Raw genomic sequence first — 12,395 nt, 5'->3', positions numbered from 1 at the left:
ATGCACTCCCTGTCCAGTGCAGAACTGAAGTTGCCCTGGACGTCTCATGAAGCTCAGGTGGCCTGAGGCAAAAGCAGTGCTACTGCTACTCTGACCGTGGCATCCATCTAACCTTGGCTGCTGTGACTAAGGAGCTGTGTTTAGGAGGTCAGGGAGGACTTAAAAGCACTCTTGTCAGACTTAGGGACCAGCTTTATCCGTCATGAACAAACAGATTCGCCGGGAGAGAAGTCTTCCTGCGGCCTCTCTCCTTGCTTTGTGTGTAGACCTGCGCGGCCCTTTGAGTCAGCCTCTGCTTTGCATCTAGCCTGCAGTTTGAGGGTGGCGGTGCACATTTCCGTAATGCATGTCTGTGGCAGGGTATTTTACTGCCACCCCCCCTGCCGCAGGGGAGGTGAATGTGTGTCGGCATCCCAGGAACCCGGGCTGTGATTCTGGAGGAGTAGCTTCAGCAGCCCTGGCTGCCGCGCTGCGCCAATACAAACACTTGGGCATTCATGCACCAAGCAGGACTGGAGAACTGGTCCTGCTGGAAAATTCTTTGCATGACGGTGTTGGCTTTTTTCTTTTTTTCTTTTAACCAGACCAGTTCCCTGATCTGGTTCACCGTGAGACTGCATGAAGAGCTATGTCCAGGGAGCATGAAGTGACATGCTCAGGGGGAGGCGGTGGGGCGAACAGCCTGACGTGCAGGATGTGAAAGCCCAGCTGAAGGTGGCAGGCCGGTTCCTTTTGACTCTTGGCATGGCGATTGCTGTGTTTCAGCCCTACTTAATTTAAAAAGTTGCCTTGTCACAGTAAGGTGAAAGTGTAATACTAAGGACAGCGGCGTGGTAATTTCAGAGTCTCACCCGATAACTGTTAGGACTGTAGCTGTGGTGCACATGGAGTAGCTATGTAGGCAGTGCCCTCAGCCCCAGGCAGTAATTCCATTGCCTACGAAAGGGCAGGCTCTGGGTGCTCTTCTTCTTTGCCACTGCACCTTGCTCAGAGGGTCACAGTATGCTTTTACAGCTGTGGCCACGAAACTTCACAAAAAAAAAAAAAAAAGTAAATCAAAGCCTAGCAGACAATGGGCAGTTCTTAGAACTGGTTCTGCCCATAGCGGAACAGATCCTAAAAGCTCTCATCCTATTTTGAGTCAGTGTTGGAAGGTGTCTCACTGCCTGCAGAGCCAGTTGCCGGAGGTGACTGCTCTGTGATGATCGGCCGCTTTGTGCTTCAAAGCAAAGCAGCTGTGGTCGCATCCATCTAAGGATCTCTCCCTCAGACATGGTCCTCCTTTCGAGGCACCAGCCAAAAACAGAAGAGGAGGCCAGTAAGAGCTTACTTGGCAATGGTTTTCCAGATACAAACGGAGATCTGATAGAGAAGCAGCCGCATTAACTGGTGTACTCGCCTCTTGCTGCTGTTGCAGTGCTCGCCTCGCAGAGCAAAGGAGCATCCTTCGTGTTCCACTTGGCAGCTGCCTGACCTGCGGAAGGAGCCCCCAGGAGCCACGTGCCAGCCTTACTCCAGTTGATACAAGCTGAAATGTGAAGTGGTGGGGATGCTGAAGCCTGCTGGGGCACGGCAGAAGCTGTTTGGAGCAAAGGGGAACGACACCACCTGAAATAGGGAGGGCAGGTAGCGGTAGTGCTTTGAACAGCCTTGATCGGAAGGCTAGCTGGGGATTAAAAAATAATCCTGCTGTGCAATCTGTGGGCTGCTCGTGGGACAGTTTGTAGCTGTCTTTCTGCTCTTTGACCTCCGCTGGAAGTCTGCTCCTTTGGCTCTTCTGGAAAGAGAACTACTTCATTAACCTGCAGGGCCACCAAGCAAGCTGCTAGCAGTGGTGCCTCTCTGCTGCTGGCTTCTGGTGGGTCAGACCTGCACGCAAACATCACTGCTGACTTGCCACATAAAAGCCTCAGTTCTTTCAGCTGCTCCAGGATTTAAGTCTGCTTGTTAAAATTGAAGGTGTGCGTGGCTGACAGTGCTAGCAGCCTGTAGCCTGCAGGAGGAGGGGGGATAGGTGAGGAGGCTGGTGGCTCTGCTGTTCTTTTTTTTTCCTAAGAAAAGATTGCTTTTCTTAAGCTGTCTGAAGACCGTGGACAGCTGGGACTGGAGTTAATCGTGTGTGGGTTTATTAACTTGAGAATATCAAGGTTTAACAAAGCTAAAATTTCTTTCAGCAGGAGGTTTTGTCTTCCCACACGCTAATATAAATATTTTGAGGTTAGGAGCTCTTTAAGCTGCTCTGCCTCAGATAGCAGTTCTGTTGGACAAGCTCTGCTCTTCAGTCTATAGAAAAAAATAAACCTTTCCATTTGGCTTCGTTTCAGGGCTGTTCCAAATCCTTGTGCAAGTCGTTCATGCTTCAGTGTAATATGTGGTAGGCAACCTAGAAAGCAAATGCTTATCTTATTCGTGTAAGTCTCTTTAAACAACATTGCAAGTCATTGGTTTTGCTTCCCCTAAACTTGGAAGAATCCTGCAGGATGCTCAGGGAGGTGATTTGGGTGGGAGAGTTCATTCAACTGAATAAGGAGGATTTACCACTCGGAGAAACAAATGTGCAAATTTAACAGCGTTATTCAGATAAAGGAGGATTTCAAGTGTTTCTGACACTGCTGTAATAGGCTGATCCCTAACTAGGATTAATAAGAGTGGGATACAAATCATCCTTAATCTAGTTTAGGGCTTGTAGGAGCTTGTGGCAAAGCCCGTGTTTTTGCTTAACCTCAAAGAGCAGTTTGAAATAAGCTGCTTCCTTTTACATACACCATGACTTCAAATTAAAGAAATGCGGTTCCCAGTTTGGGCGGGGTAGGATCAATAAACTATAAATCTCCCCTTCAGCATGAAGCAGTACTTGAGATCTGGGCTTGAGCGGGGGGGAACTCCACGACAGCACAAAAAGAGTCGTGTGTCAAGGCTGGGATCAAGACGAACGCTGAAGAATGGTTAGAAATGAAGCATTTGAAAAAAAAAAAAAAGTCTGTGTCAGACTTCTGGAGCCAATAATATTGCTAATGAGTTGTGAAAGTCTGGCCCGTTCTTGATTAAATGGAAGATGCCACTGAGCAGCTTTCTGGTTGTCCCAGCAGAACTGAATAACCATTGTTCTGTAACAATGCAGGGCTCAGCAAGAGCAGAACAGTTTCCCGAGGGTTTCCCCCAAACAGGCGGCTTTGTTACTGGGGGAAGGAGGTCCCCACTGCTTACCGGGAACTGGTCAGTGCCATCGAAAATGCTGTGAAAATGTTTATCCTTTGCGTGATGCAGCCGAGTTTGGCATCACCAAACTGCAAAGGATTTCCCTGGGCTAGGCAAGTATTTCTGATCGGTTGTGTAGGGTGCTTAAAAAAAAAAAAGGCGTTATCTAAATCATAAAAAATCAGCATGTTGTAAGTGCAATATCAAAACTGTCAGCTTTTTGACTAGAATATACGGGATGCTATCAGAGATCTGTCCTTAAAGGATCCACAGCCTGAACTTAGCTGTGTTCATCCAATTTCTCTGGAATCAATTATAATGTGAATGGTCCGTAAATAGTCCTAAGGGCCTGGAAATTAAACTGGATGATGATGGAAGTGATTTCTGAAAGCACGTTGACAGTAGCTAAAGTGATACAAAATTGTCGGTAGGGCAATCTCGCTTGAAGCTGGAATTTATTTCCAGCTCTTACACATGATGGCACAACCTGGAGATTGAATCTGTGTTCTGCACCCCTAATCCTCCTGACTTATCAAAATCTTTCCCATTGGTGAAACTCATCTGCAGCAAAAGGTCATGGAAAAGCCTTGACCATGAGGTTTCTTTATCTAAACCCAAATTAGTTCAATCTCTTCCGATGCTGTCCTGAGTCAGTGTCTTATGTTAACCTTGCCGTGTCTGAAATCCTTCAGCAGCTGATCGTTATAGCAGCCTGACCTTTCGGCAGTGCTCACGGTTTGTGGTGTCACAAGGAAAGGTTACTCACTGCCCTTCCCTCCTGCCGAAGTCTAGGGAGCAAGAAGGGCGGTCTTTATGTAACTGTCCACTTACATAAATTAGGCAAGTGTTCCTTAATGGAAGTGTAGTGAAACTGGATGAATGCACAATGGCACAGCACGGCCCTGCAGATGTTTGCACTGTGCTGTGCTTGCCCTTCCTCTCCGAGGGGTACCTAGCTATTCCTGACAAGATACAGAAACCCAACTAGCCTTCGGACAGGTACATGGCAAAGGCTACGGAGAAGCAGGAAGTGCAGCAGTCTGGGAAGAGGCTGAAAACTCAGGTGTGAGGGGAAATGGAAGGCTAGGCTTGCTGAACATACTGGGATAAAAAGGAAGGAAGCATGGCATGACTGAGCACCCTCACCCCTTAACACCAAAAGGGGAAGGGGTGCTGGTTCGGTAGTAAAGATCAACATCTGCTGTTTAATTTCCTGACAGTCTGTGATCCTTTCTGCTGTGGTTCTGCGGACCATCAAATCTGCACAGGTGTTCTTGGAAATCCTGTATGAGCTACCCCTGAATTCAAATTTGGAGGGAAGTTAATCTTGATCCTAGGTAAAGGAGTGTGGAGCCTGGTCTTAAACTGTGTTTAAGTCTTGTTCTTCAGTAAAAACCTGGAGGGGTTGCTAACAGCTTCAAGGCAGCATCTTTCCATGGGGAGGAAAAACTGAGTGAGAGAACAAAGGGCTGTGCTTGGTGCTGCTGATGGAAGAAAAGAGGGAGAAAAGTGCCCCCAGGCTCCCCTGACCACCCCAGTGGGGCAGTGTCTGAAGTCTGGCTTCACTTGTGAACTTACTGGAAAGGAAGCTCAAGGGAGCAGAATTCGGGAAGCCAAAATCTTTCCGTGTTCTTTGGGCACCAACGGTTCGTGCTCAGATCTCACTGCGCTTCTGATATTGCTCGGGTGAGTCACTGGCCCTGGACACGAGAAGGAAAGCGTACGGGAAGTACTTACCTGACCTAGTTTCCATGGGTGAGTGCATGAGCACAGTGCAAACAAGCAGGGACAAATCTAAAAATCCAAATCACCTCATGACGTGCAGCTAAACATGCAGGACAATTTCTTCTTAGAAATTACTCCAGAGATATTTTAGAAGCCTGAAGATTTTAATTTTTTCTCCAGTAGAGAAGGCAAGTGACAACCAAAGAAGGCTGCTACAAAAGGTTTAATAGTTTGGTGATCCACTGCATACTTTTGTCTTCAGAAAAGTCAAGCCTTTTAAACATCTAATGGGCTGGTTAACCGCTTTGGAATCTAACTGTTCTATGGAAACGTGTAGAATGGATAAAGTATAAAGGAAGGAAGAGAAAATTGGACAAATCTGGTATCTTTAAAAAAAAAAAAAAGGTAAATACAGCCATATAGGTAATGAAGTTGACAGTGAGAAAGCCAGCAGTGGTATGACCTGTCAGACAAAGCAATGGAGCTAACTTCTTCCTAGGATGAAAATAGAGTCTTGCTCAAGGTGTAGCCCCAATAACAAGTGGTGTTCCTCAGGCATTGGTATTGTTGGTATTGGGACCGGAGCTGTTTGACATCTTTGTTGGTGACATGGACAGTGGGATCGAGTGCACCCTCAGCACGTTTGCTGATAACACCAAGATGTGTGGTGTGGTTGACACGCTGGGAAGGGATGCCATCCAGAGGGACCTGGACAGGCCTGAGAGGTGGGCCTGTGTGAGCCTCATGAGGTTCAACAGGGCCAAGTGCAAGGCCCTGCATCTGGGCCGGGGCAGTCCCAAGCACAAACACAGGCTGCGTGGAGAATGGACTGAGAGCAGCCCTGAGGAGAAGGACCTGGGGGTGGTGGTTGATGAGAAGCTCAACATGAGCCGACAATGTGTGCTTGCAGCCCACAAAGCCAGCCATATCCTGGGTTGCATCAAAAGCAGCGTGGCCAGCAGGGCGGGGGAGGTGATTGTCCCCCCCTGTTCTGCCCTTGTGAGACCCCACCAGGAGCACTGAGCTCAGCTCTGGGGCCCCCAGCACAAGAAGGACATGGAAGTATTAGAGTGAGTCCAGAGGAGGGCCATGAGGATGATCAGAGGGCTGGAGCACCTCTCCTATGAAGCCAGGCTGAGGGAGTTGGGGTTGTTCAGCCTGGAGAGAAGGCCCCAAGGACACCTTACAGCGGCCTTCCAGTGCCTAAAGGGGGCTACAGGAAAGCCGGGGAGGGACTCCTTGTCAGGGGGTGGAGTGACTGGACAAGAAGTAATGGCTATAAACTAAAAGAGGGTAGATTTAGATTAGATATTTGTAAGAAATGTTTTATTCTGAGGGCAGTGAGGCACTGGCACGGGTTGCCCAGAGAAGCTGTGGATGCCCCATCCCTGGAGGTGTTCAAGGCCAGGCTGGATGGGGCTTTGGGCAACCTGGTCTGGTGGGAGGTGTCCCTGCCTAGGGCAGGGGGATTAGAACCAGATGATCTTTAGATGGTCCCTTCCAACCCAAAAGCATTCTGTGATTATATGATTATATTCCTTTTTAAATGACACTACGTTAAGGCAAGGTAGAGAACTACACTGAGCTTGGTGCGAAGCTGGCAAGAATGTATGTTCCTCTTTTTACATAATAAAATGAGATTTCAGTCCTGATAAAACCATGATCAGAAACAGACCCCACTTCTGTGATGCCGTGCAGTTATCTGCTAAACTTGCAGATTGGGCAGTGCTGGAAAGGGGTAGTGAGGGCAATCTGAGGATGGGATAGAAGTCAAAATTCTGGAAAATGGCAAATGTAGTTGGACAGGGAAAGATGAAATTTATAGGAAGCAATGACTCGTTGGGTAATGGTAGTCCTGCAGAAATAAACCCGCAGCTAGACATGAGCTGAGAGTCAAATATGTCCACTGATGTGAACAGTAAGTGGAGCCAGCAAGTAATCACTGCTTTATTTAGTGTTGTCTTCTTTGGATATCCTGAACAGCTTTGAACACTGTGTGTTATGACGAACAGGTGCAGTGGAACAGGGATTTGGCCTCTTGTTTCAGCACTGAAATGGGGCTGCTGGTTATTGTACTCCTTGAAGCTTAAATGTAGGAAGCTGAGGGCTGTATTGTCCTACATGGAAGGCTGGCTTCTGTCTGTGATATGAGTGTTGACATTTATTAAAAGCGAATCTCATTCTACTTCGTTAGATGCTGTGGTTTCGGATATCTGAACACAGATGGGACTGAAAAAGGCAGAGCAGCCAAAGTTTTCTGTTCCTTCTTCCTTTCCCCACCCTTAGAAGCAATGTGGTAATTCACAGATGAACAGGTTGGTAGATAGCAAAGAAGTGAGCAGTCAAAACTTGCAGCATCATGGTTATGTTGTGGGTGGACTGAGCATCAGCTGCTACCGAGATGCAGCTCTCTGAATGGACTCCTTGCTTTCTTCTTTCGCAAAGCAAGTACAACCTGGAAGCAGCACAGAGAAGGGAGACAGCAAGGCTGACCTTTCTGACATTAATCAGAACTTCTCTTTTGGGAAGGGGGGACAGAGTGAAGAAAGATTCTGTGACAATGCTGTCTGGGCAGAGAAAGTTTGTGTAACCTTCATGAGCCCTTAGAGGAGACTCTGCACAAGCAGCATGATTAGTTTAAGTTATCTCATCAATAACACACCTTTTCCCTTCCTCTTTAAAGCAAACTACAAATCTGAACCTTCCTCCTGAAGATCTCGATTCATCTGGTGATGACGATGATGGTTTCTCAGGTTCAGGTGCAGGTGAGTTATTAGCACTTGTACTGTCGGTGCTTGATCCTTCCAGAATGTGCCAGCTGAGATCGTGATGAGCATCCTGGCTAAAAGGAGGGGAGAAAAATAATCACACCCCTTTGCCCCAGAATATCAGAGTTGGCAACAGAGCAAGAGCCTAATCTATTCATCTTGTATTGCTTTAGATATTAACAATTAGCAGAAAATGAGTTGTAGGAGACTTGAAAGGGAGCAGAAGCAGGTATGTCGTTGCTAATATGAGATACCGCATAAAAATGTTATGAAACCACAGTGATTCTTTACTTGTGGGGCACACAGGCAGTAAGAAGGCTGTTTGGCCTCTCTCACGAGCTAGAAGGAGATACCATTTGAGGGTGTGTAAACCCCTACCTGCCGGCATACATCCAGCACAAATTTTATCTGTCATCAGATGTGCAAGTTCCCATGGGCCGTAAATTTTTTTTTAAAACATAATAAAGGGTTTTTAGGGTGGGGAAAAAAGTCTGTCAGAACGATTACTAAATTCATGAGAGACATCTTTGGTGTTCAGTGTTGAACTGAAGTTGAGATCCTACTCTGCAAAGAGCAAAGCTGTTGGAAACTAAACCATGCTTCTGCTTCCTTCCAACCACAGGCTTGATTTTTTTTTTTAAGATGAAATTCTGCATGAATAATACCACCAAATGTGTCAGTGACTAAAGGTGTTGTGTATATGGGTGACTACTCTGAATTGCATAAAAGATACTTAGGGCATAAGAGTCAGAAAACCACCCTGAGCAGCCAGTGTACTGGATAGCAGACATCCTCCTTGTAAGCCTGTCTGCAAACAGACTAGCACTTGTGCCATGGGATAAAGCAGCTAGCAAAGTGTTAAACAGCACATTGGTCTGTCCTTTCCTTGCTGCACTGAAAAAGATAAAGAATTACAAAGTGAACTGCTGTTAGTATGAAAATTGGCTGTGCAGGTTAGGCTTCCTCCCTTAGACTAGTGTCCAGAAGGTAACTGTTAATAGGTCTCTGAGCTGGCCCAGGTTAATGTTTTTTGTTTTGCAGGTCCCCTGACTGACCCGTCTCTCACCTGGAGAATCCCAGCAGAGCCAACTAACTCCTCGTTACCAGCAACACCAGTGGGTTTCAATGAGCAGCTGTTTCCCAGAACTGAGAGCCGAACTGAAAAGGAAGTTACAGCTCCCCCTGCAACTAGTAATGTGGTGACAGTGGAGCCAGTTGTAGCTGTGAAGGATGAAGTGCCCATCCTGGGCTCACCTGATGAGAAACCAACAAACGATGTCGTTACAACAGCGAGAAGCCCCACTACTCACTTTCCTTCGGTGCTTCACGTAATTCCTTCAGAAGCCTCAGACACGGTCCACGAGCTTGAACCTAAAGCCCCTGGCTCTGACACGCCAGACACTATAAACATACTTCAGACTGACTCCACCATCCATCATGAGGGAGGCATCACTGCTGCCCCCACGGCAGCTCCAGAGGATGTAGCACCTACACATGAGGAGGTTTCTGAAGATGGCTCCGGAGACCCGGTGAGGACTAGTAGTTTTGACACACTTTCCAGAGAGATGGCTCTAGTAACTTTGTAGTAACTTTGTAGTAACTTTGGTTTGCAGAAGGGGTGGTAACTTGTTAAAACCAATGATCAGTTTAATATGTTATATTGGTGGAGGGCTTTAGATGAGAAAAAACAAAGCTGTGGAAAGTCTCCAGTAACAGCCATGATGAGAAACATGAATAACCTGCCTTGTGTGTCCCAACAGGGAGACTTCATCTTGATTAAAGATGAGGATTTGGTCCCCACCCAGAACTCTGAAGTGCCGGCTGACTCTGGGAGGAATGCCAAAGCAGCAGGAGCCTCGGGAATTATGGACAGGAAAGAAGTTCTTGGAGGTACCTGATATTCTGGATTTCTAGCTGGTAAAAGTAGACTCCTGTAGGAGTCTCCCAGGCAGCAGAAGCTGCAGTTCTGCAAGTACATCTCAGAGCATGAAAGTGAAACTTTTACATTAGAGCTTTCTGAAATGAAGGGGGTGATCTATGGTTTTGTGTTGCTGAAACCTTAATGGGGCAAATTTTATTCTGATAATAGCAAAGAAGACACCGCTAGTTATCTGAAATTTTGGGTTAAAATCTATTCCTTCACTCAAAAATTAGTGTAAAACTGCTCTAATGCTGCCTGGGTCAAGAGTTGAACAACACTGCCTTGCTCCATTCATTGGGCGTTGCAGCACGGCCCAGTGGGAGATCTATTTCTGTAGATTTACGTGCGGATGAGTAGGCTCTTGGTAATGGAAGGATGACTGGTTTTGGGGGGGGCAAAAGGACAAAGTCGTTTCTGGAAACCATGAATTGAGGGATCATGCTTTAAGGAACAACCTGGAAGCGTACGATCAGACTGACGTTATCTGGCGTGGCGCTGAGAGTAATTTGTGTTTTCTCCCCCTTTCAGGTGTTATTGCTGGAGGACTAGTAGGCTTGGTGTTCGCAGTGTTTCTAGTTGCATTTATGCTGTACAGAATGAAGAAAAAAGACGAAGGAAGCTATTCACTGGACGAACCAAAACAGTCTAACGGAGGATACCAAAAACCACACAAACAAGAAGAATTCTATGCATAAACTCTGATCTTCAGGACACTTCTTATTCCATCTTTCTTGGACTCTTCTCTCCCTGCACATGGACCTCCTAGTGCGCTTTGCATTAAACTTAAGCCATATGATCATTGGGTTATTTGCCCTTACCACCTTGCCATTGGAAATTTTTGTAACTACAAAGTAGATCTGGATTCACTGAACATTCCCTGCTTTCTTGCACAACTTTTTTTTTTTTTTTTAACAGAAGTGGGACTGCAAGTTCCTAAACTCGCTTTGGTTTATCTAAAGACTGCTGGGGCAGGCGGTGGGGAGAAGATAAGGGAGCACTGTATGTACAAACCTCTTGATATTTAGGGAAAAGGATGGCAAGAATAAACGATTAACAGTGCTCAAATTCTGTATAGCAGGGATTCTTCCTATTTAACTCATAGATGTGTTTTAAGTGTAACAAATGGCTGCGCTGGGCAGAAGTTTGGTACACTGCAATACTCGATCTCTTTCTAGCTGCCATATTTGGAGCACTTAATGCCTGTGAAACATCATGCTGACCATGACTCCTAGTGAAAGGAGGTGTGAGGGGCAGGGTAAGCAAATGACTGTCACGTGGTTTAAAATAACTTATATTTTGGAAAAGATCACACAACATTATCCCGCACTCTGAACCAGCTCCTAAGCAGCTGGTACATGTAGTAATACAAACCCCCCCCCAAACTAAGTAGAGACTTCATGTTACCAGTAGCATTGGTCTATCCCGCTACCAGTGCTGCTTTTGATCCTTCTAGGCTTATGCAAGAAGTGGATTTTTCTAAGCATTCTCATCTCAGACATTCCCTCTTAGGTGCTGAATCTAGGGTTGGCTGTCGAGCTGTAAATACTCCGACCCCATGCTACTGTGGAGTCGCCAGGTGGCTGATAGCACATCGTAGCACCTACCTCTCTGTGCCCTGTTCACGGTGGTTGTCTCAGAACGTGGTCAGTGCTACAACCTTGGCACACAGGGGTGGAAGGTAGAAAGCAGCATATCATAACTTCACAGCTAAGGAGTAGAGAAACATGGCATCTTACCCAACTCTGAGGAAGGCTAAGTGCAGATGGCCTTAAATATATACAAGAGTTGATGTGCTTGACTCTCACGATTTCGGAACGCCTCTCTTCAGAAGCTGTTCCTGCACTTTGGAGAGAAGCAACTCTAGGGATGTCAGACTAGCAAGGGCTGAGAAGCACCACCTTGAGGAAAGTCTGGATGCCTGAAGCTGTTGGTGGTCAATGTGTTGTCAGATACAAGACACCGAAGCCTCATTGAGGGTTTGGAGTTCTCCAGGGTACATCAAAACTGAGTGAGAAGTGTGGTGTTCTGCACAAGCGTTACTTCTGCTCTGCCTTCAGCTAGCTTCTTGCAAGTTCAGTTCCTCATCACTCAGCACAGAAGGCACGGGGGGTGGAGGAGTGTTTACGACTGATGTAAATACTTGTGCTGTTGAGCCAGAGGGAATGATTGGAGAATATTGGAGAATATTGCAACAGTTGGTACAAATGTTGCAGGTTAACAGTAAAACTTAAAAACCTGTGTAATTTAAATGAAGTATAAAACACTCCTGAGCTGCTACGCAGCTAAAATTGGTGCCTTCTCTACAAACCCAAGAAAAAAACAATTTTTGATTCAAAACTCTTGATGCACAAGAAAAGCTTGTGCATATATGTAGCTGGCTGTTTTTAAGTAAAGCTGCAAAGTCCATTATGTCTTTTTTTTTTTTTTTAACTGAATGAATTTTTATAGGTTAATGCAACAACCGGATGGTGTTAATTTCAGCTGTAATTCTTTGCTTTGTATAGGAATGTAGAAATGTTGTTTGATAGGTTTATCTATGAAAAGAGTCTTGTAAAGCACAGGAAGATAAAGTGGTAAACTTCAGTTGTACCTCACAACCTTGCTAAGGGGAAAGGAAAGACTGTATATTTTGGTAGTCTAAACTGACAGTTTGTGAAACAAACATGACATTCTGTGTTATTTAAGTGGTACAAATGAGATATGGGTTCTAACAAAAGATGCAACATTCGGTTATCTGTATGCCCTGTAAAGGTATACTGCAATAAATGGCATTTTGGCAAGAA

At 46.0% G+C, this 12,395-nt stretch overlaps 1 protein-coding gene across 1 annotated transcript in view; it reads left to right on the top strand.

The window, feature by feature from the left end:
• The window catches only part of SDC1 (syndecan 1), a 25,646-nt gene extending 13,251 nt beyond the window's left edge, over nucleotides 1–12,395 (top strand). Inside the window, exons 2-5 of the mRNA XM_080584915.1 lie at nucleotides 7,607–7,688; nucleotides 8,733–9,220; nucleotides 9,452–9,581; nucleotides 10,141–12,395. Coding sequence (XP_080441041.1) covers nucleotides 7,607–7,688; nucleotides 8,733–9,220; nucleotides 9,452–9,581; nucleotides 10,141–10,307 — 867 coding nt within the window. The 3' untranslated portion in view covers nucleotides 10,308–12,395. The remainder of the gene's footprint in view (nucleotides 1–7,606; nucleotides 7,689–8,732; nucleotides 9,221–9,451; nucleotides 9,582–10,140) is intronic.

The sequence above is a fragment of the Anser brachyrhynchus genome (genome assembly GCF_964034855.1).
Source record: "Anser brachyrhynchus genome assembly, chromosome: 3".
In the NCBI taxonomy this organism is placed as follows: Eukaryota; Metazoa; Chordata; class Aves; order Anseriformes; family Anatidae; genus Anser; species Anser brachyrhynchus.
Note: the sequence above shows the minus strand (reverse complement) of the source record. Positions and strands in the feature narration are given on the sequence as shown.